This window comes from Syngnathus typhle, linkage group LG4 (genome assembly GCF_033458585.1).
Source record: "Syngnathus typhle isolate RoL2023-S1 ecotype Sweden linkage group LG4, RoL_Styp_1.0, whole genome shotgun sequence".
NCBI classification, from domain to species: Eukaryota; Metazoa; Chordata; class Actinopteri; order Syngnathiformes; family Syngnathidae; genus Syngnathus; species Syngnathus typhle.
Window position 1 is genome coordinate 23,971,647 of NC_083741.1, and position 26,490 is coordinate 23,998,136.

The 26,490-nt window shown below is 52.5% G+C and overlaps 1 protein-coding gene across 3 annotated transcripts in view; it reads left to right on the forward strand.

Moving 5' to 3' along the window:
• The window catches only part of znf536 (zinc finger protein 536), a 117,385-nt gene that overhangs the window by 73,365 nt on the left and 17,530 nt on the right, over positions 1 to 26,490 (forward strand). For all 3 annotated transcript variants that reach the window (XM_061276492.1, XM_061276491.1, XM_061276490.1), the window contains 2 exons: positions 16,289 to 16,459; positions 21,144 to 22,655. In XM_061276492.1, the coding sequence (XP_061132476.1) occupies positions 16,289 to 16,459; positions 21,144 to 22,655 (1,683 nt within the window). The remainder of the gene's footprint in view (positions 1 to 16,288; positions 16,460 to 21,143; positions 22,656 to 26,490) is intronic.

Sequence of the window (26,490 nt, forward strand, 5' to 3'; positions counted from 1 at the left end):
TTGAAGGACAGATGATGCGGCTTGAAGGACAGATGATGCGGAAGGTTCTGGCGTCATCCAGCATGGGAAGATTGCGGCATGCAAGCTGTTGATCGTGTCATGTTGGCCACGCGGCGGCCGATCCGCCCACTCCCCATTGGCCGTGCCGCCATTGGCCGCCCTCTCCATCGGATGACTTGGGGACGCTTTCTTGAGCGTTGCGTCGGTCAGTCTTGGCCGCGGCGTGGGCGCCCGTGCGTCAGCTTTGGTCACCGAGGTCCGACTTGCCCTATTGACCGCCGTCACGGACCGTTGAAAGATGACGCCGGGCCCGCTCCCAAGAAGGACTCTGCTGCCAAGTGACATGCCCGACATTCTGGCACTTGTTTTGTCCGATCTAAGGCGGGCTTCGTCTCCCATGTGCGGGCCGAGCCGACCCGGGTCAGTAGCCGTGCGGCCAAAAGTGCCGACGCGGTGTCGGCTGCTGTCTGCGTAGGGACTCGCTCTGATTGTGATCCTTCCTTGTCAAGTGGCGCAGATCATCTCCTCGCGCCATGTTGTGCTCTTTATTTCCACACTGACCTCATTTGTGAGGACAATGACCTTCTTGACTTTGGGGATTAAGACATGAAACCTTTGTGGATTAATTAGCTCCCGAGCTGAATTCATTTACAAGTTCCGGACGGAGGGAGGGAGGGAGGGATGGAGGGATTGAGGATGTGACATCGTTTCCCCCAGATAGATGTAGAAAATACAAATGTCGTCGCCACTTAAACAGCATCGCCGAGCGCTGGCAAGGCGGCGCGTGCAGAATGCGCTTTTGCCGGACTATCTTGAATCCGCCACGGCTGCGGGGCTGAGTCTGCGCGTTCCCGCCTCCAGATCTGCTCTTAAGCCGCTCGCTGCAGACAGCGCGGCGCCAATCGCGTTGTCTGCCTTGACGCGGTGACAAAGCTAAGTATTTGTTTTGCAACATGCGCTGCAATTGCCATTTGGACGCTTGACACCTTTTTTGTTTCTTTGCTTTTTAGCTTTTGCATGGGGGGAGCGTGCGCTGCGCTGCGCTGAGGGCTGCTGGTGATTGGCCAATGTTTTTGTGCAAATTAGCCAAGGGGAGCGAGCCGAGCGTGTGGACGGACGGACGGATGGACGGGCCGCTCGCTAGCCGCATAGGGTCCTTTGCGTCGGCACCGCAACTGTCTCCAACTTCCTGGGCCGTTCCCGCACGTGGCCTTCCACTTTCCCATGAAAAGCAGGAAACACCTTCCAACAGGGCACGCTCTCTTTCATGTGGTCTACGCTTTGGCCGCTTGCTGCTCTGATATGCAAAGCCTTTGTTGCTCTTGTGGCTTCCATCCAGCCATCTCCTTCCAGAGGACTTGAGCTTTATCCCAAAGAGTCTGGTCCCTAGCGGCGCTCCTCATTCCTGCCGTCCGTCCTTGGTCTTAAGAAATGAGCCGGCGCTGCCAGGTGAGGTGTAATCGGGCCGCTGCAGGACGGTAAGCGGAAGCTATTCCCTATTGGACACGGGGATGAGGACCAGGCTGGGGGTGAGGCTGCGGATGAGGAGGATGTCTCGCTCGATCCTCAAGTTGTGATCCTCAATCCCGCCTGTTTTGCTGTGTCTTGACAAGGTGGCATTTGTCCTCGCTCCTTTTCTCTCTTCTCCCTCCGGCTCCTCCGTGTTCCTGGCTCGCCGAGAGAGGATGAGGAAAAGTTTTGCGTCGGGGAACTTTTTGGAGGACGTTTCTGGATTACGTTCACCAGGCTGCAAGCTGCTCACAGTTGGCAATGTGGCAACTTGTCAATGGGATCTATTTCCATGATCGGCATTTTTGCACCAGGCCCAAAAAGGCGGGAGGAGGGAGGGAGGGAGGGAGGGGGGTAGGGAGGAAGGAAGGAAGGAAGGAAGGAAGGAAGGAAGGAAGGAAGGAAGGAAGGAAGGAAGGAAGGAAGGAAGGAAGGAAGGAAGGAAGGAAGGAAAAAGTTCATCCGTCCTTCCATTTTCTATACGTTGATTTACTCCCGTGACAATTTTGCCAAGTGAGATCCCAGCGCAACATCGGCGGAGTCCTTGCTATACATGAAAGCGGCGGCGCCCGGGAAGATGACGACATTAGAATGTCACCTGTCGGCGCCGGCCAGGCTCTCCTCGCTCAGCCTGGCGCCGGCTGACGCCCGGTGGTTGGACAGGTGAAGACGCGTCACGGCCATCTGCAAATCCGGTAGCTCAAGTTTGGGCCGTTTGGAATTCCTGGCCGCCGATGGATGGCAAACTTGTTTTGGCCTTCCTTTGGTGGCTTCTGCTCATCCCATTTCCATATTGTCCTTTCCCTTGTCTGCTAGCAGACGGTATCGCCGGCTTGGTCACGTCATTGCCATCCCATCGTGTCTTCCCGTCCCAAGACGCCCATTTTAACGTTCTTCTTGCTTTCTTTCTGGCTCGTGTTGAAAAGTCAAAAGCCCGTGGCGTGGCGTAGCGTGGCGTGGCGTGGTGTAGCGTGGCGTGCATGAGAGGCGCTTTTCTCCCACCTCGCCCGTCTTCCCGCGCACTCAGCGGGCTCTTGGAGTCGCTTCCGTGCGACAGAAGGCCTCGACGAGCGCCAGGCATCTTGATGATTTTTTGTTTTTTTGTCGTCTTTTCTTCTTTTTTCCTTCGCGGGTGCATCGGCAACTTTCGCCGGATGCCAAGCGTGCAGCAAGGCCGTGCCTTTCGCCGGGGGGGGGGGCGTGGCAACGGGGGCGGGCAAGCCGTCTTGCCGTTTTGGGATGAGCGAGGATGAAGGTGAATTCAAATCTTGAATGACATGGTCCATCTTCCCATCGACATGGTGACTTATTTTTTGTGATGGTGCAGGAACAGGGATTGTAAATGACCTTTGGGCTCAACTCCTTTACCGTTTTCACATGTTTTGAAATCTTAACATCTGAAACATCTTAGCGTATCTTAGTTTCAGGTGTCCATCAACACATATTCTCTCTCTCTCTCTCTCTCTCTTCCATGGCAGTGACCTCGAGGGAAATTCAAGAAAGTCACATTGTTTCCGTAATTGCCATCCAGAAGGATGGATTTCTGTCGTCCTGCTAATTGTTTTCTTTTCGGCATCAGCCGCTGACTGTGTGCTAATGTCCCTCCCAACCTCCCTCCCTCCCTCCCGCCCGCCTCCCTCGCTCCGTGCCTCCGTCACATCACATCACATGACTGGGTTTGTCTTCCAGGATGAAGGGGGGAGGAAGATGGGGGGGGGGGAATTTGGACTCAATCTGAGCTATCACATATCTGAGCATATTTCAATCCTAAATGAAGCATGTCACCCCATAAAAAAGAAAAAGAAAAAAGAGCCAAGCCTCTTTTCGCTTTAAAGGTCAGACATTAGTGCTGGTAAAAATTGATCTGTGGACTTGTGAATTTAGCCCCGTTGCGCCAGCTCCTTTGTAACGGAAGATGCGGCGGCGGCGGCGGCGGCGGCGGCGGGAAGCTTAACACGACATTGTTTTGCTTTGACAGCGCCGCCGCACGAGCCCGTGCAGCTGTTCCCCTCGCGCACAATGGCAGATTAATTAACACAATCTTGCGGCGCTGGCTGCGGCTCAACGGCCAGGTCTGCTGCGAGATAGATAGGTAAATCCCAAACAGGGCTCGCTCGCTCGCTCTACCACCACCAACGGCTGGCCGCGGCCACGGGATGCACCCGGACCCTGGTCAGCTGGAGCCGTGAAATTAAGCTTGAATGAGGAGGCGGGCGGGCGGGCGGGCGCTTGTGTGTGCGTGTGTTAATTGCAGCAATGTTGGAATGCCTGAGAATGCGGGCTCAGGATATGAAGACAGATGAAAAGTCTGCAGCTGCAGAAAGACAATGGTGTGAAAGGGTCCTCCAAACAAATGGTTTCATTTCCTTCATTGAAAGAGACTCCAAATTGTCGCAGCTTCCCTGCTCCGACGTTCACTCAAGACCTTAAGGTGTCTCAGATGCTTGGAGAACAGCCCGAGCCCGTTCCAATGGCCAGCCCCTAGGAAAAGGCCGCCTTTTCAAACCAACACTCCATCCGAGATATCTACATTGGGTTAGTGAAGAATCCAAACGAGTTGGACAAATGTCTCTGTTGTCGACCAAAATGTCTACCTTCTGATGATGGATATAGATCGGTAGATAGGTCAATCCCAAACAGCCTGATTTAATGTGAATATAAAATGGCTCCAGTCAAGTCTTAAAAAGTCAAAGTTCCTTTTGCAGGGGAGTGTGTGCGGCGCCTCCTCCTCCTCCTCCATTTTGTGTGTACGTGTGATTTGAGGAAAGCCATCAAGTGCGCAGTTCCGAGACGTGTCACAAAATGTCCTCTTTGCGAGCGCATTCAAATGAGCTCGTTTGCGTGTGTTCCAATCAGCTCAAGACGCGTGCAGGTGGCAGACGGCGAGCTCAGGCGGTCCAGGAAGTCTAATTAGGATTCCGCCCGTCGGTCAAGTCGTCTCTCTTACTCTGCGTGCTGACATTTGAAAGTGTCCATTATGCCGGGCCGGGCCGGGCCGCCTTTCAGGTGCGATGCTGTGTAAATGGCAAGTGGGTCACATTATGTATCTTTGACACACTCGTGTCCATCATGGGTTGAAATGATTAGCGCTACCGTCTTTTCCCCATCGATCATATGGCCGGCCTCCCTGGCGTCCTTGCCGTCGCTCCATTAGCCCGCCTCCCTCCCTCTCTCCCGTCTCCTTGCTTTTATTTTGGATTCGGAGTCTTTTGCCCCTCCCGCCAACGTGACCGCACTTTGTCAATCCTTTACCCTTGGCCCCCTCTCCCGGTGTTGATATAATGATCACTTAACAGTCAAGAGTAAGGCGAGGAGGAAATTAGGGCGGCGGCGGCGGCGGGGCGGCGGGGCGCCGGGGCGGCGGAGAGGACAACAACAGCCGAGCAATTATGTTTTCTTTCAGGGCCCACGTTCTCGCGTTAATGAAATCCCTTATCGGCGAGGAAGGGGTGCGAGGAGTCGGAAGGGGGGGGATACAGGTGCAACAAACGTTCCTCCTTCATTTATCTTATTCTGGGAAAAGAACAAAAGCAGCCGTGAGGAGGAGGCAGAGATAATAGAAGGGCGGGCATCAAGTGGGCACCGCCGCCGCCGCCGCCGCCGCTCACTAATAAGACGCAAAACAAAGGCTAGCAACTCCTTGATTTGGAGTTTTCTGGGGGATTAAAAAAAAAGCCAAAAGAATTGGATCCATTCAAAGCAATGACTTCACACAGACAAATGTTTTTGTCAATCCTCGTTAGGTGCACTTTTCATACGATTCAAAAAGGCTCTTCAAACTCAAAACTGGATTGGCATCATGAACTTCGGCCTGGCGACGCCTATCTCCACCTTCCCGGCGTTATCAAAATAAAAGGGTTAGGTTCACTCCAGGATTGCAAACTTTCCAAGCGTTTCCACCTTTGAAAATGCCACCACAGGTTGCACGTTCTTTTGGATCTTGACAAGAACTTGTTCAGTTCCATGCAGACTCAATTGTTATTTGCAAAAAGTCACAAATGGTTACCGCAGACCCTTGTCTTGGATCACATCTGTGCGCGTGTGTTCTTCAGGATCCGGCTAAAGGACAAATCGAAGATTGTGCGCAGGCTAACATTTGAATTGTTTGCTCGAGTAGCAAACGTTTGGCCTTTTGCGGCCCGGCGGAAAAAGTCACAGAGACAAAGAGACCTCGGGAAATTCTTTCCGATCGTTCAGTCCGCCCGAGACGACATTTAGTATTGAAATCGGATGCCTGTCAACAAACGGAAAGAACAGAAATCCAAAATGCGTTTGCTTCAATGAAGATGAGCAATTCTCTTTTTCAAAAAGTGATGTCAAGCTCAATGAAGATGCAGCGTTGGACGCGCTTGCCTGCCCAAAAATAAAAGGCAAAAGTCGTCGGCCCGGCCTCCTTGCTAGCCGCCGCCATCAGACACCGCTAATATCCGCTGTGAGCTTCTCACCATCGCTCACGTAAGAGAAGCCCATCTGACTGGTAACTCATCCGGGGCGGGGGTGCTGGGCTGGCCCCAGTTAGTGCCGTTTAATGACCCATTTCCTCCACCGCCGCGCGCCGTCGGCAGTTAAGCCTCCGTCAAGGTGGAGGGGTCACGCAGGGACTAATAGATAGCGACCGGCCGGCCGGCCGGCCGAGCTAGCAGGCAACAGCCAATCAAAGGTGATTTTCCCAGCAGGAAGCTAAGCGGCGAGAAAGAACAAAAGAAAGAAAGAAAGACAGCAGCTTCAAGTATCAATTGAGCAGGTGGATCAATGAACTTTATAGGTCAAGTAACTGGAGCGGAGCGCCCCATTGCTCCGTCGGCCACGACCAGCAAACGGCGCCTTCGTCGGTGAGGCCACGCGACAACACCGACAGCAGGCTGAAATTGAATCGATTGGATTTGAATAGCCTCAGTTGTCTTTCTCTCAGTTGAAATTGTGCACACTTGACAGACGTCACCCCACGCAGGACCCGGGCGGAACGAGCGTCGTCGTGGGCGCGGGCGTGCGTGCGTCTTCATTTGGAATTAGTCGTTGAAGGCGTCTGACAAACGCTGGCTGACGATGTCTTCCAAAAAAGAACAAATGTGGGCTAAAAATAAGAGTTTAAGCTCCGAGACGTATTTGTTTGCTCGGGGTGACGCTAAATGAGTTGCTTTGCCATTGTTGTTTTCGCTGGTTTTCATTCAAATCACTTGAAAGTGAGCAACTGATCAATGCGCCCACGCGCACCTTGCTGGGCATGTGGCTGAACTGCACATGAAATACTAGAAGAGCATCACGGTGAGAATGTTGGTCCAAAAGGACATTTGCTTCATTCAGCTGTGGCGAGAAATTTCAAATGGGTCAACGCTTGAATGGAACGTCAAGTTGTTTTCGAACCATTTCTTAAAACTGAAACAACCATTTCAATGCAAGTTCATAACTGTACGTTTTGGACTTTTTGTCACATTTGACTATTTTGTTTGCAACATCTTTCAATAGTTGGAATTATTATTTTCAAAAATTGCTAACTTTATATTGACGTCGAATAACCTGAATCAAAAATAAGTACCTTTAAACTGAAAAAAACAAAACTAGTGTAGTTGTGGAATTTGGCATCTGCATTTTTTTTTTAGATATAATAATATTAATATATTAATATATTAATATAATATTCCTTGCCGTTGTCATAGATGCTTTTTTTTTTCATAATTGGCCTCTTAATTACTCGGTATACGTATAATAACTGAAAAAAAGGCTTTTAACTTGAAAAGTCATTTTACCCAATTGAGGAAAAAGTTCTGCTTGAACTCTTCCTTTCCTCAACTATAAAAACATTACCATTCTTGTTCCCAAAGAATGTCCAATTCATTTCAGTGACAAACTAATAAACCTTAAAATTTAAGATGTGATCGTGTATGTGAGTGTGTGTGTATGGGGGGGGGGGGGGGGGTGGCAGCGGAAAAATAAGGTTAATGGTTTCTAATTATTTAAGAGGACAGCGCGCACGTGTGTGTGTGTTGGGTGTGTGCGTGTTGGGTGGGCAGCGGGTAAGAAGGCGCAGTCTATTAATAGTTGAGTCATCAGCGCCTCAATGTTCAGAAATGGCAAATTGTTAGATCCCCAATGGTGATTATTACTTGCTGTCAATGACCTTCATAACAAATTAAAATGATGCGTGTGGGACAGAGCGTGCTCTTTAATGGGCAGACTCTGCGTGCGTGCGTGTGCGTGCATGCGTGTGTGCGCGCGTGCATGCGTGTGTGTCACACAATGGCTGAAGGCAGGCCTGCAGGGTTGAAGCGTTTCCTCAGCATGCCAGCAAGACCTCGCTTGTTGTTTTCCAAACACTTTATAGCATCAAAAAAAAAAAGGAGGAGGAGGAGGGGGTGAGCTGCTGGAAAATGACCTTTGTCGCATTGAGACAATCACAGCACACAAACCTGTTGTAGGAAACGACGTGGTTGAAGATTGTTGATTGTCAAAAAGTTCCCCGTTTGGCTTTGCGGATTCTTTTTTGGTGAAGATTGCCAAGCTGGTGTTTGCTCAATCAAAGACGCTTTAGATTTTTCCCAAACGCCGAGCGGGTCGCTCGGCCTCGGCACCAATGCACACGTCTTTGCTGGTGGCGCAAATTTGCTTTTGGATTGCTTGGATTTTTTCTTTTTTTGTACTGAGGAAGAACCCAGTCCATTTCGTTGAGGATCTTGCCTTGGCTGAGGTCTCAATGGCGCTGCCCTCAAGGCAACACACTTGCCGCTTTTCATGGCTGGATTTCTTGTCTGCTCAAGACGCGGCCGGCGCATGCCATTTGTGTGTGTTTGCCATATAAATCTTTGGATTTCATTTTCCAAGACATTGGACAAGTTCATAGAAAAGGAGAAGCGACGCGTCCTTGCTCCTCGGATTTACTGCCTGGCCATGCCGCACGTGCCCCCCACCGCCCCCCACCCCCCCGCTGGATGCGGCCATGTAGCGAGCAAACGTGACATCTTGATCGATCTCCCGCACCCGTTGATCACGTGGCTTCATTGCGTCATGTGGAGCGTGTAGGGGCCAAGTTGGGTGCTGGGGTCAATGGGGAAAGGTCAGGGAAGGAACTCGACTGCGAGCTCAAGGGCCTTTTCTCCAATGGCATGCATGGACTTCCTTTGCCTTTCCTCTTCTTGCCTTCCTTTTTCCTTCCTCGCCTGCACATCCGGCCAAAGGCGAACGGGAGACGACACCTCGTCATCCCTCACTCACGCTAACCACACAACCTGCTGCCAACACAGACCGAGACGGCGGCGTGATGAATGTGCACGCGTGTGCGTGTGTGTGCGCGTGCGTGCGCGCGCGTGTGCAAAAACACATTAGCAATTGATCTTGCCTCGACGTCCTCGAAAAGAAACACTTCTGCTCCCATCTGCCTCCATCCGCGTACAAACAAACAGTGGCGGACACGCACACGCACACACACAAGTATCATCCACAGCCTCTCCACAGGGCCACAGATCATCATGCGGCAGTGATAAAGTTAGTGAGATGTCAGGTTGGAGTGCGCATGTGCGCGTGTGTGTGTGTGTGTGTGTGTGCACTCCCAGTGCTCTTTGAAGCCTGAAAGAGTGTCGGCAAAGGCGGCGGGGAAACAAAGGTGGGTCGGTGCCAGGGAGAAACTTACGGCAGCGCTCCCCTTCTTCCTCGCCTTGGTCGGTCGGGAGAGACACCTTCTGGTGGGGAGGGGAGGCGCTGGGGCGCTCAGGGCTTGAAACACCTCCAATAGAAGGGAAGAAGGGATGGGGGGGGGGATCCATAATATATGCCAATTGGAGAGGTGAGGAAGCGGATCGAATTCATAACGTTTGCAGATTCAATTTGAGATTTGTTTTTATGCTTTTCAATTGATGCATGCATTTCTTTGAACTCAAAAACAGCGAGTATTTTTGAATGACACGCAATGCAAGTAATCGATATTTTTTCATTTTAGTGGAAATATCATATATTTATTCATTTCAATTATTATTATTATTATCCGAGATACGTGTTGCATTTTAGCATTTGTACTTAATAATAATTTCATAATTTAGCCTTATTTGAAAATAGGTTTGGCTCCATAGAATAGTTACTGTTATTGTACAGCGTATTTCTAATTTCATCTGATTCGTGCGTGATAATTATAGAATGCAACATTTGAAGAATTCATCTCCTCATTGGTGTCGAGCTCCTCTTTGAATACGTACAAGAGTAAGAGTCAAGCGAACGGCAAAACTCGCAATACGTGCCTCACGTGGCTCATACGAGTGTCAAAATAAGTGAAGCAGCAGCAGCAGCAGCAGCAGCTCCATCCAAAACACGTTCCACAACACCACAAGTGTGTGTGTGTGTGTGTCTTTCATCACATTGCTCCCCCCCCCCCCCCCCCTCAACAAAAATGTGTTCTTTTGTCGCGCTGTTGCGGCTCCGGCTAATAAATATAAATGTTTGTGATTAGCATCTCGGTGGCACAGGTGCGCGTTTGTCGTCGAGCGAAGGCTCCTTCATTAATTTCCCGCCACGGAAAAGGTAGCGCCGTGCCGCACCGGCCGAGGTGTCCGAATCGCTGACAAATGAACTCGCGCATTGTTCATGTGCGCCACCGAGGAAGAAAAACACACCGCAAAGCCCAAAAAATCACTTCAAATAGCCTACAGGTGCTCGGATTTATGCTCCTAAAGTGGCTCTCCTTTTGTGTTTTATTCCTACCTAAGAGAGCCACAGAAAACAAGAAGCTGCAGTCAAGTTTGTGCTTCAATGTTTAGAACCGCACTGGAGCGCTAATGCTATTTGTGAGCGCCTCTATGGCATTGTGTGTTAGCATTAAGCCAAATGGACAGCCATCTTATAAGAGGGGGTGCACACTTTTGCAGCCACATTGGCTCGCCCTCTCGAAAAGCTTCAAAACCAAATTCAATTGATCCATCTTTTTTTATATATATATATATATATATATATATATATATATATATATATATATATATATATATATATCTGAAGCGGGTGTGTAGGCTTTTTATATCCACCCTATGTGAAAAGGAGGAGCTCCACTTTTGTGGAACGTGGTAGCGATAATGTGACATCCGTTTGGCCTTTTTGGAGATTGCGGCGGGCAAAGGGAAGAGCAAACAAAGGCAACACAAATCAAGTGCGCCTCAAAATGGGTCGTTTTTCACGAGCTGCAAAAATGTTTTATTAAGGGAGGAGGCAGGGGGGGGGGGGTTGCTGCAGCGTGGTGGTGGGGGGGGGTGGCGAACACCTGCCTTAAAATGTCGTCTCAACATCTCCCGAATGCCATTTTGCTTAATTGACTTGGAAATGGCCCAAATGTATTGCTGAGTGCGGTCTAATTAATATTAATAATAAATGCCATTATTAACATCAAAGAACATCTGGTGCCCCTGTTTACCGCCGCGCCAGCGTTCTGTTTTCATCTCGCGCAAAACAACAACGTGCCTTTATTTCCATTTATTCGCTCACTTCTCTTTTTGTTCTCGTAGTAGTTTTGATGCCAGTCTTGGCTGTCTTCCCGCGAGGTCAAACGGGAAGCGGCGGCGGCGGCAAATGGACGTCAGCCGACCGCCCGCCTGCCGTGTGGAATTTGGAAGCCCCCCCACCCCCACTCCACTTCTGCTTTTCTTCTTGTCTGCCTTCTAGTTGCCTCCGAGACTTGTCACATCCCCCGCCGGGGCAAAATATAGATTAAAACAAATGAATAAACATCTGCAGCTTGACACCGACTCCTGGAACTTTTGGATGGCGTCGTCACCAACACGGTGACACTCGGGAAGATGCACGAGGGGACAGCGTGTCCTCGTTCGGCACGTTTCCGTTGCGCTCTTGTTAACCGTTCATGGCAAGAACCTTCCGAATCAAGTTGCGACGTTGGCAACTGAAGGATTTGCTTTTTGTGCAAAACGCTGCTTGGGCGGGCGCAGATCATCAACGACAGCTTGAGTCAAAAGATGCAGCGCTTAGAAAAGAAACACGCACGGCAATGGGAGCAAATTGTGGTGGATTTGAGCGCCATGGCATCACCTTTCGCTGGCACAAGCGGCAAAGGTGCAAAGCCGTGCCTGCCTGCCTGCCGAAGACTTCCCTGTCAGCTAGTAAACGTGCAACTAATGCGGCGGCGTTTAATGATAATTGTTGTTTGCTTAATAAATTCCGTGCGCGCACATCGGCGGGAATGTCGGCGTCAGCAGTGTAACTAAACCTCAAATTGATTAACTTGCACACCGACCGCACAGCCGTGGCTGGCAGGGCTCCAAATCAAAAGAAGCCCGTCCGCGTGCGTGCGGGCGGGCGTGCGTGCGCGCGCGTGAGGCCGGATGGTGTTGTGTTGCTCCGGCGTAAGGAAAGAAAGTCCCGGCGGGCCCATTTTTAAAAGCCTAATGCCTTTCAAATGATGTCATCACATTTTCGCTGCCACCCGCCCCCACCCCCTCCTCATTTCTGCCCCACATCACCCGCCCTCTCCAATTTTGGGGCCGGCCGATCACATGACGCATTAGAATAATGGACCGGCAAGAAGCACGCAAACATTTTAGTCGTCTTTTTTGGTTCGTTTACGACACGTCCATTTCCCGGAAGTGATACGACGGCCATCGTCGGCGCTCCGGCCGGGTTCAGGGCGGGAGAGGACACAATCAGTCTCTCCTTTGACACGCAAATGTTGACCGAGAGCCGAACGAAAGGACCCGTCGCGTGGCATCACATCACGGCCGACGTAAGACCAATGTTGGACACAAATGGCGCAGCAGCACATGCAGACAATAGAAAAGGGTGTCCAATTTCCCCATTCATATCGGAACAGACTTTTTTCCTGCTCTTGTTGGGGTGGCGCGTCACCATCCATTCAGAGGCGTCTTTCTTCTTTTCTCTTCCTCCTCTCTTTTAACGAGGCTTAGGTGCGGTTGCTCGGCACGCTTCGAACCACCCACCGACCGACCCACCCCCCACGCTGGCGGCTCTCCATCAATTTATATATTTGTCAGTCAGTCAGTCAGTCACGCAGGATGCCCTGCTGTCCCTGCGCATGGCTCGGTCGGTCGGTCGGTCGGGGAGGAGGAGTCTCGCACGCGCACTCGCACGCTCGCACTCGGAGGGGAAGTGCGGCCGACAGCCGGCGGAGTGACTGATACTCAGCCTGCCTCCCAGATGGCCCGTTCAACTCTGCTCCAATCTGATCCGGGAGCCTTTGTTCTGGCATGTTCCATTACGCCGCCGTGACACCAGTAAAGGCAGAGGGGAGAGGAGCTGCTCTCAGATCAGATACACTTGAATTAAACATGCCTCTCTCTCGCTCTCGCTCGCTCGCTCGCTCGCTCCTCCGTGCCTTCCACGCACACTCAGATGATAAATTCATCGCATTTTAACATTGACGCAATAAAAGAATGTTGCATTTAAAGATCCATTCATGTCTTTGGAATCAAAGTGTGAGAATACACGCACGCGTAGGATTGAAAGAACAAATGTCAGACGAGCCATCAAATTTGCACAAAGCTATCATTTATTCCAGCGGCAGTACGAAAGAAGCGCTCAATCATACGTTGGACTTTTCCAACATTGTACCGGTACGGATAAGAACAAAGTAGGACGCAAAGCACTTTGGCCTCTCAAGTGGCGCAACGCTGCCATCTACAGGGATCTCTTTGTCAACATCATCGTTGCGTGCGAGCGGATTCCCATCCAAGACGTCCGGCCGGCCGGATTGCGAATCGAAAAACATCCGCGTCGCTTCGGCGATACTACCGGACGTGTCATATCAGCGCGTCGGCTAATGAGCGAAGCTAGCTAGCGCAGGCTTCACGGTAGCCTGTTGTTTACATTACGGAAAGGGCCAAAACCTTGTCTTGCTTTTTTTTCGCATTTTGAACACCTTAACAAAGGTCAATTTCAGGCCCAACACAAAGGCCCGCCGTCGGCTTGACTGCTATTTGAAACGGTGTTGCTCTTTGGCGTATTTGCGCGCCGCTAATCAGACAGTCAGTCAACATTTTGAATGGCCGTCCAAACACGTCTTATCTGATGAGCGCGCGATTAAAGCCGGGCGCGCCAGACGTCGGTCGACCTTTAACGAGCCGCGTACAGCGCGCGTTGACGCCTCCGACAGCTCGCTCGCTTTGCATAGACAAGAAACGGGAAAAAGCGGGCGGATCGATATCGCCGGAAGATGCCTGGTCCGGCCGACCGACCGACCGACCGACGGCGAGTGAGCGACGGGGCCTAATATACGAGGTGACCTTCAAAATGTCATAAATGTGTTGTGCAATAAAGTGTCAATATTTGTGGTTCTGCGCCGCACCGTGACTTTTACAGTAATTGGAGCGGCCACATTAAAAGAGAAGGATCGGTCGACTGATTAAAGACACGCGCGCACGTCGCTACCTATAGGCCAACACGCACGCACCATGCACGCATGCAAGGAAAGGCGTGCGCACGCGTGTGTGTGTGCGTGAGTTTCCCGTTAAATCAGACAGCTTGTGGAAAAGTGACTTGAAATGATCCATATTGTTGCATACATTGGGCAAACCATGTCAACGTTAGCTGTTAGCATGACATGACAATTGGGATCCACGGTTGTGACCTGGCAAGTGTGATGTCGCGGAGCCAAACAGGTGAATTGTTCTGCCGTACTCCTATTTCACAAACGCCAATGGCGTGTTTACTAGATGAGTGGGCGCGCAGATGAGATCTGGTGAAAATGTGGGGCTCCCCTTCAAGTCAAGGCAGCAGTGTACAAATCCAGGACACGGTCTTCCTCCGTTCACACTGGAGCATGTGTTTGCGCAGCCTGGCTGGTGGCATGTTTTGGATTTTTTAATCTGGCCTCCATCTGCGCGGGGCAGGTGGGCGAGTGTCTGCCGGCGCAACGGCGAGCGAGCGAGCGGCCGGGCGGGCGGGCGGGCGGCGCGTGCCAAAAGCCGATGTGTGGCGGCGACCGCTGGAAATATGTTTGCGAGACGGCACGATGGGGCCACAGTATGGTGCGCGCCCTCGAGGGGGGTTCCTGGCATCTCCATCCAGTTGGGCCGCCCGTCGTCTCCATGTGTTTGGTGCTTTTTAACCGCCAAGGTCTGTGCGCGGCGGCGCATGCGTCCCGCCCGCCAAGTCCGCTTTTGTCACTTGTGCTTTTTGGGTTTTTTTTTTTTTGCCCCATCAAGACAAAGGCCGGCCCATGGCTCAACGTGGCAATTCTGTTCTGGACGTGTTGTTGTTGTTGTTGTTGAACACCTGCCGCTCACCTGCCGGGCTCTGTGTGAACTGCGGCAGAGGCCACCGCGCTCTCCCAGACAGCAATTTTGCAGATTTATTATCTTTTTTTCTTGACTTGAGAATCCCAAGCTAATTATATCCTTTAGGCAAATTTTGGAGGAGCCACATGCAGCCATTTTACTTGTTCAAAGCACTGCTCTTCTTTCCTCCGCTTCCCTTTGTGTTCCGGCGTGTTATTGTGTGTGACCCGCTGACTTGACTCTTTCCATTTTGTCGACCGGCGAGCGAGCGTGAGGCACGTGCAGAAAACCAACAACAACAAGAACTGATTGCGCGACGGTCGTGGCAGCCATCTTTGATCAAATCATCTCAAACGCTTTTTTGAATTTGGGACGACCCACGTTTGGTGGAACCGAGACGGGGCCTCCGGTCTTTGCGTCGTGACTCGTGAAGGTGCGGACGAGTTTCCACCACGGATGATTTGCGCTGGGCTCGTCTGTCTGCCGTTAATCGCCATCAATTTGTCCCACATGACTTGTCCCAGATGTTGAAAGGAGCTTTTCATGTCACATGACTTGTCAACGACGCTTTTGACGCTCAAGCCGTGTCGGCCGTCCCATCCGTCAAGCCCGTTTGTGGGTATTTTTAATCGGGCTCCCAGCTTCGCCGAGTGTCGGCGGCCGCTCGCACGATGCCTGCCGCTGTCAACGCCTTCGGAGGCGAGTGCGTTGATAACAGACGCGGCCGGCGTCGCACTAAAGCGCCGGCGTCATCGATTTTGGGTATTTTCTTTTTTTCTCAACGGCGGGTGGGGGGTCAAAAGCGTTATCACCCCGTCATATCTGTGACAGCGAGCTGTCACAATCAGCTGGCGGCGCGAGGGAGAAAAATCCCGTCGTGCTGACACGGGCAAATCTATTTGTGTTTGTCGCCATTGTTCCTTCATCTTGAGCGGGACTAGAAACGGAAGGCGGTGGCAGAGGGAAACTTTCCATCGGCCGTATTATTAAAAAGGAATCGTCGTTAGCGTTGCCGATGCTACATGCTAATGCTTTTCATTCCAGTGCGCCATTTTGTTGGATGAGATTTGACATGGCCACCAATTTGCTCGACCAATTTGCTCGACTCGTTTGCATTGGACTTTAATTTGGAGAAGTTTTTCTTCCATCCTTAATTATGCTTTAAATCGGGGACGTTAGATGTGTGTGTGTGTGTCTTATCTTGCAGATCCATTAGATAGAACATAAACATGGTACAATGGATGAACATAAACACATGGAAGGTCCTGCTTACAAGTCGTTCCGGTTGGATTGGTTTACGATATCCTATGTGACTTTGTCTAGATTATGTTTGTAAATATGCTATGGAGACAAATATGATTGCTTCATTTGAGTCATAAGAACATTCAAATCCAATTTGTTTTAAATCTGTCTGTGTGCGCGCGTGCATGTTCTGAGCAGCGTTGCCAAGCAAGCTTTTTCCTCTCCAGCAGATGTGCCGATGACGGTTATGATGATAGCGCGATGATGATGACGAGGACGTTATGATTATAGCGTGATATGTTACACCCCCTTTTTGTCTCCAGATGCCGGCGAAGAGGCGGCTTCGTCAGCTGCCAAGGCGGCCGTCGGCGCTCCGCCGTCGGTGTCGCAGCATCGCGAGCGTGCGCTGGGCTCCGCCTCCAAAGACTGCCCCTACTGCGGAAAGTCCTTCCGCACCTCGCATCACCTCAAAGTCCACCTGCGCATACACACAGGTCAGTAGAATTGAGCAGGGGAAAAAAAGGGGTGGATCCCGCAGCTTGGTTTGAGGGCAACTTTTCCACTTTTGAGCTTTCCCGCTCCATTCCATTGACATCGTTGGGTGTCGCCGTCGAGATCCGAGCGAGCGACAGAAAACGCGGCCGGAGACGTCAAGCGCACAGATGGTCTCGGCTTCCGAGTCGCACGTTCCCCAAACGTGCGAGCGGGCGGTGCCTCGGCGCACTCGCGTTGCTCCTTGTTAGTCCGCCGCGACCTCATTAACTCGTCCTCGCCTCTCGGCGTAGAAGTGAAGTTGGCCTTATTCTCGTCTTTCCCTTCCAACGAGGAAGGCGTCGGTGTCGCGGCGGGACAAGCGACCCGCTCCGACCGAGTCCTCATCCTGAGCCTCGTGAGTCCCTGATCCGTGATTCCATTGGAATCTGTGATGTTCCTCGCCCCTCGGATGTCAATTGACGTTTTACACATTGTCCGCCGTTTTCGTCCCCCCCCCATTCAAATTGAATGTGCCCGGGCGGCGCGGCGTCCGTGTTTCTTTGGCTCAGCGTAGCTTTTGCGCACACGTGAGCAGCGTGATGGATGGCCTCCAATCACGGCGGCAACGGCCACCCGCTCGGTCCAGGAGCGGATCCGGAGCAGCTCTCTTTTCCTTTTCCCGACCGGGCCTTTGAGCGAGAGATTAACGAGGCGCTAACAGCCGCTTGAAAGAAATGAAGTGAGCTGAAATTTAGCGCTCAACAGCTAACGTTACGGCCGTCGTTTCATCTCAAACGGGGAGTGGGCAAATATCCATTAGCGGAATGGGGCCCAGTTTTTTGGAGGTAGCTAACAGCGGCGAGCTAATGAACACACTGCGGAGGGTGATATTTCATTATACAAATTAATGCTCACATTTTAATGGGAAAGTCACATAATGAATCCCGGCTTCAGTGACAGCAATTAGAGGGCCAGATTGTCCCCTTCTGGACAAGGCGCTATTTAGCAGTAAGCAGCTGCGCGTTTGTGTGTGTGTGTGTGCGTGTGTGCGTGTGTGTGTGTGTCGGCGTGCGTGTGTGTGCGTGTGTGTGTGTGTGTCGGGCGGGGGGGGAATAATAATTAAGAATTAAAAAAAAAAGAAAGAAAAGTCCAGTGCGGTGACAATAATTTCTTGAGGCAGGCTGGCGTGAGAGTGTGTCACTTAACCTTACCTTAACCTTGTCATCAAGACACACTTCAGGCTCCTCCCCCTTCTCCAACTGAGTGCTAGCGTAGCTTAGCAATTTATTGGATCTCTCGCCGGCACAGTGTACAAAGAACTACATGCTATTTTCCTTTACATCAAGAGGAAAACATCATCTAGTCCAGATTCTTTTGTTGTTGTTTTTTTTACAATTTGAGTTCTCTGCTGTTTGCTTTATATTGGTTTCATTTTGGACTGGAATCAAGGTCATGCCGATTTCAGTCCAAATTGGTCAATGTACTCATTTCTTGTTTATCACTGCCAAGTTCCTCACGCGTTTAACAGATCAAAATATTTTGTTCTGTGACAATGTAAGTAGAGAACCGACCCCAAAAAGGGTCGGACTTTTCTTTTCAAGCTGTTTCTCTCCTTCATTGATCAGCAGTCAAAAGTGGCTCGCTTTCACCAAAAACAGCGCTTTCTGACCAAAAAGCAGAGAAAACAATTTGGGTAAGGAGTGAAAGGCAACATGTCAAGTCTGCTGTCGACCTGAAGCGAGTCCAAGTGGCCTCGGGGTCTCATTGCCAATGTCACGTAGCCAAAGCCAGAAAAGAAGAGAAGTGAGCCGCCACATCCGCAACGCCATCATACCCCAGGCCAATTTCAACTGATATTGGGATGAAACTTCATCTGCTCAACACTTAGACTTGTGGGGACACCAAAACTATATTGTTGCAAGGAAAAAGGTGCTGGCATGTTTAGTGGCAAAATGCAGCTTTTGCCTTGCGCGTATGCGGCGGCTTTGTGTGTGTGTGTGCGTGCGTGTGTGTGTATGTGTGTGTGTGTGTGGCAGCCACGAGCCAAATGAAAAGGAGCACATTGAAGATGGTGATCAAGAGGAGGAAGAGGAGGATGTGTTTCCAAGATCGGCGATGTTTTTCAGGGCAAACAACCTCGCTGCCGCCGCCGCCGCCGACGACTTTCATCTCGGAAAGCGCGACAAAAAGTTCCGCCGTCCTATTTTTAACTCCCGTGCATGGATTTCCCGCTGGCTGGCGAATGCATCATGTGTCGGGCGGCCGGGGCGGGGGAGCTTGTGCTGTTTGCGCCGATATCAATTAAAAGTGGATTAACGGCTACATAATGACCTTTAGCTGTAAATTGTGTGTAATGTTGCAAGGCAGGATACAGTCGAGTCCCCAGATGTCACGCCGGCCCCCTTTGACGTATGACGGAGCAGATGTCGTCGCAGCGGCTCCGTCAAGACGCCTTTTGCAAATGGCTGGCCCAGCTCCTTCCATTATGCCCATTGCAAATTGTATCTCTATTGGAAGAAGCTGTCTAGATGATAACACAACCCCAGGCGTGTGTGTGTGCATGTGCTACGTGACCTAAACGGCAAACATGTACAAGAGGGCTCAACAGAAGACCAGCCAGTTCCAACCAGCCTTGTGACCTTGAACAAGTAACTACTTTGGTAGAGTCATAGTCATGTTTTAGATGACTGGTACCTTGCAATAAGTGGACCAAAAAAAATAACGGGTAAAATGAATGAATAAATAAATAATAGATAAATTGATGAACGAATGAACGAACGAACGAAAAGTAATTGGTTGGTATCGCCAATGGAACATTTTTGGATGCCATTTGTTGGGCTCTGCCATTTTAGGCTAGGTGGCAATTGTTTCTCTTCGTATCCTCGCCCGTTGAACAAAGTCAAATGGCTGGGAAATAAAAAAAAGGGCTTAGTGAAGGGTTGAAGTGTTCATCTTAACGGACAGCTGGAGGACGCTCAGGCCGGCGGCCCGTCCCACAAACATAACGAATGTTTTCCTCTCCGTTCGGCATATTTAGACGCAGCTCCGCCGGCATTCGTCTTGATTTGCCCCCGCGCACATTAACGAGCTCTTAAGAGGAGGAGAGGGGGGGGGGGGGAATCACATCAGTCTAATTTGCGTCTAATTTGGCCGGCGGAATATCATTTCGTCCAGTTAGAGGAATCGCGAATGGTAATTTGCATGGGGGACGTTTCCTTATTCAATCAGCAGCGAGCCTGCACTGGCGGCGGCACTTATTGGGTTAAAAGCTCATCTCTGCTGCTTGACTCTAAATCCAGCGCTCAGGCGCGGGCCCAATGCGAGCTTGACGGCGTCAAAAGAAAATGGATCAAATGGGCGTCGCTCTTTCTTCTCGCTCGCCTCCGTTTGCCTTTGTGCCCGCTCCTATTCTCCGCCGGCCGGCCGTTCAGCCAGCCAGCCGGCCGGCCTGTATCAATATTGTATCGAGTGGCTGTTTGCGGGCCTTTATGCCACGGCTCGGCAGTAGGTCTGCAGATTGCGCAGTCTTTTTCTGGAATGGTGCCCTCTAAATAATGATAAACGACTTGAGCAGTATGCCATTTGCTAATTATATCCATGATTTACTACACAGCCCGATTTAAATCATTCAAAGCAGCCTGGCGTAACAATGCCTCTCTTTTTTCCCCCCCAGCCGCGCGCAAGCGTTTCCATGTGTCGACTCTAAACATTATATGATTGTATGTTTAGAAATGTGCACTTTTATTCCCGTCAATCCGCCGCCGCCACGCGCCCGCGCGCACACAAATCCCACTTTTGGAACTTTTTTTTTCTTTTGCTTTAAAAGAAGGAGGGGAGCTTTGCATTTTTTCCTCTCTGCGTTCATTGTTTAATGAAGCTAAATCTGGCGGTGACTCCAAGCCTCTTATAATTGCTTGCAGGATGTGTATCGCCGCGGTGGAACATCCACTCCTGGCACGCAAGCCGCCGCCGCCGCCACGCGCACGCGCTCAATCGTCTTCCGGCATTAACAACAAGAGCCTGGATGCGACATGAATATGCATATGCGGCGGCGGCGGCTGCGGCGACGTAAATAAATCTGCGCCGTCGTAATGGACTCACCCCTCGTTCACCGTCAAGGTCCGAGAGAAGCGGGCCCGACGAGCGCTCTGGATGTGCTTGTCACCCACTGAGGTCACGTGCGCCATGCCTTGAGGTAGCTGGCGTTTAAAAAAAAAAAAAAAAAAGACGCTTCAACGTCAGTAAATGTAACCTGCGGTCTTTCCCCCAATGGCAGCAAAATGGCTGACTTCTTGTCCCTTTCCAAGCATGGATCTTTGACCCGTTTTGGGGGGTTCGGTTCTAATAAAATGTTGTCAGTTGCTGAGCCATTTTTCGGGTCACACATTTGGCTCAAGTCTTTGGCTCGCCGTCGAGTGTGGCTTTCCAGGACGGGGATCAGGTCAGGAAGAAGGTGTTTTGATGGGATCGGAAACAATGTTTCCAAGGGGTTACGCGATTGAAACAAAGCTCGGCAAATCCGCCCGACCCTTGTTCTTTTTGTAAATGAAATGCGTTTCATTTGCCGCTCTGACCTCCTTTTCCTCCTCCGGGGAGGCGACATGACCCTCGGGTCGGCGTTCCCGCTCGCTCCAGCAAATAGCTTTTAGATATCCAGCCGCTGATAATCAGGTTAATGATTTGCTCTTGCGCTCTTTCCCTCAGGAGAGAAGCCCTACCGCTGCCCTCATTGCGACTACGCCGGCACCCAGTCGGCCAGCCTCAAGTACCACCTGGAGCGCCACCACCGCGAGCGCCACAACGGCTCGGCCGCCGGACACGCCCCCTCGTCCGAGCACAAGGACGACCACGCCAAGGTCTTTGCCCGTCCCGACGTTCTGCGCAATGTCTTTAAAGGCCTCCCCCCGAACTTGGACTTCAGGGCGGGGCCCTTGCTGCCGCATCAGTGGGCCGGCGTCACGGCGCCCAGCGAACGCGGGGACCGCCATTTCGACGCCCTGGCCGACAACACCAAGGCCAACGACGGCCCGGCGGCGGCGGCGGCGGACGGTCCCGCCAGCTTCTCCGATCTGAGCCGGGCCTACCAAAGCATGATGGGAAACGGAGTTCACTTCCAAGGCTCCCTGCAGGCCTTCATGGACAACTTTGTCCTCAGCTCCTTGAAGAAAGATCTCAAAGATAACCAGAGTCCAGTCCAGATCCAAACCACCCAGTCCTACCATGACAACGGCGAACCCAGAGCCAAGCGCGCCGCCCTGGCCGACCAGGACCGAGACGACGCGCTCGAGGCCAAGCAGAATCCGGCGCCCGGAAAACCCGGCTCAAACCAGTTTGAGCCGCTGGATCTGTCGGTGTCGGTCCGGAGTCCCGAGTCCGGAGCCGCTTCTCTCCCCGGCTCCTCGGTCACCATCCACGACAACGTGGCGTGGCACGGCTGCCTCTTCTGCTCCTTCTCCACTGCATCGCTGGAGCTCATGGCCCTTCACCTGCAGGCCAACCATCTGGGTCAGGCCCAAGCGCAGAGGGCCGCCGATACGTGTAAGGAAGCTTCTCCCGCCGCCCATCGCTCGGCCGACGTCAAGACTTTGCTCTCAGACAGAGACGGGGACGGCGAGAGGAACCAGATGGGCTGGAACAACCACGTGGAGCAGCCCTACAACCCCTTCCAGAGCGACTTCTACAGGCGCTTCGGCGGCTTGTACGACGGCTCTCCCCGGGGGCCGGCTCCGGGTCTCCGAGGCTACGCGGCCGCCCCCGAGCGAGACCCCGAACTGGCCTTGGGAGGAGCGTCTTCGGCCCGGGGTGACCGAGTCGGCTCGTGCGGGGACCCCGACGAGGAGCCGGTCCAATCGGACGACGAGGTTCTCCCATCCGGACGACGCCATTCCGACGAGGAGCGAGGGGAGAGGGAGGAAGCCGAAGAGGACGAGGAGCCGGATGACCGTGCGGGCCGAGAGGAAGACGGCAGCCCGCCTCCGGGGCGCCTGGAGAACCACCATAAGCAAGCGCAAGACGGTTCGGTGGCCGTGACTCCGCCGCCCCTTTTCCAGCCCAAGCAGAAGCAGCTGGCGTCCCTGGAGAAGGCGTGGCAGCACGGCGCCAACCTCCCGCCCGAAGCCCCGCCGGGGCAGCAGATGAGCATGGTGTCCGTGCTTCGAGCCTACGGAGGCGACAACTTGCCGGCGGCCTTCGGCGTGAAGAGGCCCGACGCGTCCCGTGAGTTTTTGGCCTCTTCCGCGCACCTCACAAAACACAAAGTCCCGCGCCACGATTGACTGGCGCTAGTGGAAATTGGCCCGATTCCGAGCCAAAGGAGGGAATTCAATTTCTGTGGCTTTTTGGGCGGGAACGATGCTACTTGGAGGCAAAGCCTTGACCCCTGTTGTTGTTGTTGTTTTTGAGCACGGCATTCTTTTTACGACGCATGTGTACAAAATGACAATGTCAGGCAAGGTCGCCGTCAGTTGTCACTTTAGGCCGCAGCGTTTTTTTGCGATTCCTTATCTTGTTTGTCCTGAGCTACGGAAGCGTCCCGAGTACTCATGTCTGAAAGGCAAATTCAGTTTCCAGGCGGCAAAAGGTTCCACCACTGTCTCTGGAGTGATTTGAGTCTTATCTCCAGCAAGTTGAGGAGCAATCAGGGGGGCGAGCAGCAATAGATTCATCTTTATTACGCGTTGATATTACCGGGAGCGGCGCCTGCCTGCCTCCCTCCCTCCCTCCCTCCCGAACGCTGGCTGGCTGGCTGGCCGGCTAGCTGGCTGGCCGGCCGGCCGGCCACCGCCGGGAGGGAATAACCCGGCGCAAGTCGGAGCGTTACCCGGAGCTCCTCGCCATGTCTCCTAACTCTCTTAGTGTTCATAAAGGCAGCTCCCTCCCAGAAGAAGGCCATTACTTTATAAGACTGGTCGATGTATGACCCTGTGAAAAATGAACTGCCAGCTTTCATGATTGCGCTCGGGTTACGGCCGCTCCCCGAGACGCGGCCGGGAAATCGTTTTTCTCTTTGTCTCTTTTTACACTTTTTACTGGGCCTTCAAGTGTCGGAGGGAGGGAGGGAGGGAGGGACGGTGGGAGGGGCTAAACGTCGCAAAGCCGCTTTCGTCAAAGTGTCCACGTATACAAAGCGGTGGATCCCAAATTCATGTGGCGCAATACAAAGCTGTTGAAATCTCTCTCCAAAGATGGCTGCAGGACCGGAGCAACCGGAGCAAGGGAGCGCCTCCCCGGCCGGGATGACTTTGCTCCAAATACTCATGCTAATTAGCACGCGGCGTGACCTTTGCGACTGACAGCAGATGCTCTGTCGTCAAGGATCTCACTCCTATGGTGTAAACGCGCACACGTTCCCTTTCTATACGTGTTGTCGTATGTTGCGACTCATCACGTGCTGAGCGTGTAGGCGCCATCAGGAATGTTTGACCTTCTGTTGATGAGCTCGCCCAACAAAGGCCGTTTTGACGCCCGCCCGCCCGCATCAGGTGCAAATGGATGATAAATATTTTTGGGGCTGCCAATCACGACCCTACGTGGGTGGCGTGGCGGTCGTCTCTTTCCGAGGGCGCGCGTGACCGTCCAGGCGCCGCCGCCTAAGTGGCCGGCAGCCCGGGAATTCCATTTATCAATCAAAGTGATTTAACGGCCAGCCCCGAGGTCTCAGACGCGCTCGCCGAGCCGACGCGCGCGCGCGCGATCGATAGCGTGATCAAACGCGACAGCATTCGTGGCGCACCTTGGGCGCCATACCGTTCACACTCCCAAATAGGATGTTGCGCAATCTTTGCCTCCCATGATGCAATCCCGTTGTGGCGGCGTTTACATTGTGATTTTCTCTTGGGCCATGATACCATTCGCTCCCATTATAAATCTGCTCCGTCCCGCTAAAAATCCCCCAACGGTGACGATTGGCGGGCTAAATTGTCAGAAGAACTAGCAGACTGAAACAATCAGTCTTGTTGTGCGCCATCAGTCAGCTTGTGTGCTCGCCGTTTGACTCCAATCATGCACCCTGTTTTTTTTTTTCTTTCCTCTCACCGTTGTTGTCTTTGCACACCTGTGCTCCTTCCTTCACACTTCCAACTTGTGATAAAGCAAAACGTGGTAATTGCCAATAATGTCGTCCTCATCGGGTGGTTAATTACCACGAACGCGCTTACGCCGCTCGCTCGCTCGCTCGCTCGCTCGCTCGCGCGCGTATGCGACGCTCTGACAGGTTGAAACCTTCGGGGACCCCCGTGTGCTCACTAATGAGCTTGACGGAGTTGTCACCTGCGCCCCGGGCGCTCACTCTTTTCGACAGGTTCATGCGAAAGTTTAGCGTAACCGCGCGGATGGAGGACATTTCTCTCGGCAACGCACAAAAGCCACAAAAATCGCCTCCCGTTTGTTCGGTCCGGCGATCTAGATCCGGTAGAAGGAAGCGTCCATCCGGGTGGACTGCGGCGGTCGCTTGCGGCGTTAGCAAGTTAGCTCCCCGTTTGGTCACGCGTTGACGCCAGAGCTCCACGGCGTTAGCGTTAGCGAGCGCACCTATGATTATTCACCCGAACGCCTTTGTTAGCGGAACCTTTGTTCCCTTTGTCAGCTCGGCTTCAGCGGCTCCTCGTTCGTCTGGCGGCGACACGCCGGCAAAGAACGAGCAGCCGGCCGCTCGCGACTTAAAGGGGAGTTGCCGTCGACTGGCGCGGCACCCAAGGCCGCTTGATGTTTCTTACCTTCAAGTTAAAGCGCAGAATGAAAAAGGCCAGTTGATGTTGAAGGCTCAGTGGCACCACTGATGATAATGGCTGCCTCTGACATCCGCATCGTTCAACAAGTAAGACAAGCCTTGTCTTCGAGAGGATCGGATCACTATTTGCTAGCTTGAATTGATTTCAAGGGGCAGCTAAGACGCGCGAGCTCGCTATTTGGCTTCTCGGATGGAAATGGATGTCTCACTTTGTCCCCCCCCCCTCCGTCAGCGTTTGGTCATGGCTAGCGGACGGATGGGCGTCCGGTCTTCAGACGCGCTCATCGTCTCGAGTCAATGCTTTGTTGACAGCTTTTGTTGACTGCGCTTGACGCCAAACATTTGTTAGCGGCTCGCTAACCACGAGAAGGCCGGCGAGTTAAAGGTCTGCGCAAGTGAAAGGCTAATCGGCGTGCCGGCGTGTGGCCTTCAAGGCTTCTTGTCTGATTTGTGTGCGCTAAAGGCTGATTTCATTTCACGTCCAAACCTGAGTCGCGAACTCAGCCGCGCTCGGAGTTGAAAGGGTAACGCGCCTCTCATTGGCGTTAGCTCCGAGTCCACGTGCCCTCGGCACCTCTCCGCCGTTTCCAAACGGTTGTCTCGGAGCTCCGAGTGGAAAGGGTAACGCGCCTCTCATTGGCGTTAGCTCCGAGTCAAAGTGCACTCGGCACCGCTCCGCCGTTTCCGAACTGTTGTCTCGGAGGTCCGAGTCGAAAGGGTAATGGGCTCTGCTCGGCTTGGAGCTGGCTCTTCTCTTCCTCCTTGCTTTTGTGAGGAGCGAGGAAAAGACGCTACAATGCCGACAGTCTTGACTGCGCTTGCTGCTCAGACGGCGGACCCTTCCTGGCCCGTCTGGAAGGCGCCGTCAGCATCAAGCGTGCAGTGAGTGGCGCTGAGGATTCATTCGCTGGGGTCGTACCTGTCGCCGGGCCGGGTGTCATTTCAGCGCCAAGCGGCCGGCCCCTTTTCAAAAGCTGCGCCGTGCAACGCGGATCCAGTTACGCCGGCGAGGACAGCAAAGTTCCGGGACAATTTCTCTATTCATTATTCAGTCGGGGAATAGCGTGGGAGCTTCCCCCAAGCCCGGAGCTGAAGATCAGATTGTGCGCGTGCTCATCTTTGATGACTCGGTTCCCATCCGCACACAATAACGTAAAGAAAGGACTGTTAAATTGGCCTTCCGACCCGCCCGATATATCCGCGCGTCTCGTTAGTTTGCTGTTTGTTTCGTTTTCGGCGCCGACTCCCGGAGACTTTGTTCACTTTGACGCCATCCTCTTAAGGATGCCTCCTTCCCCGTCCCCGGGCGCCCCCGAGATGTGA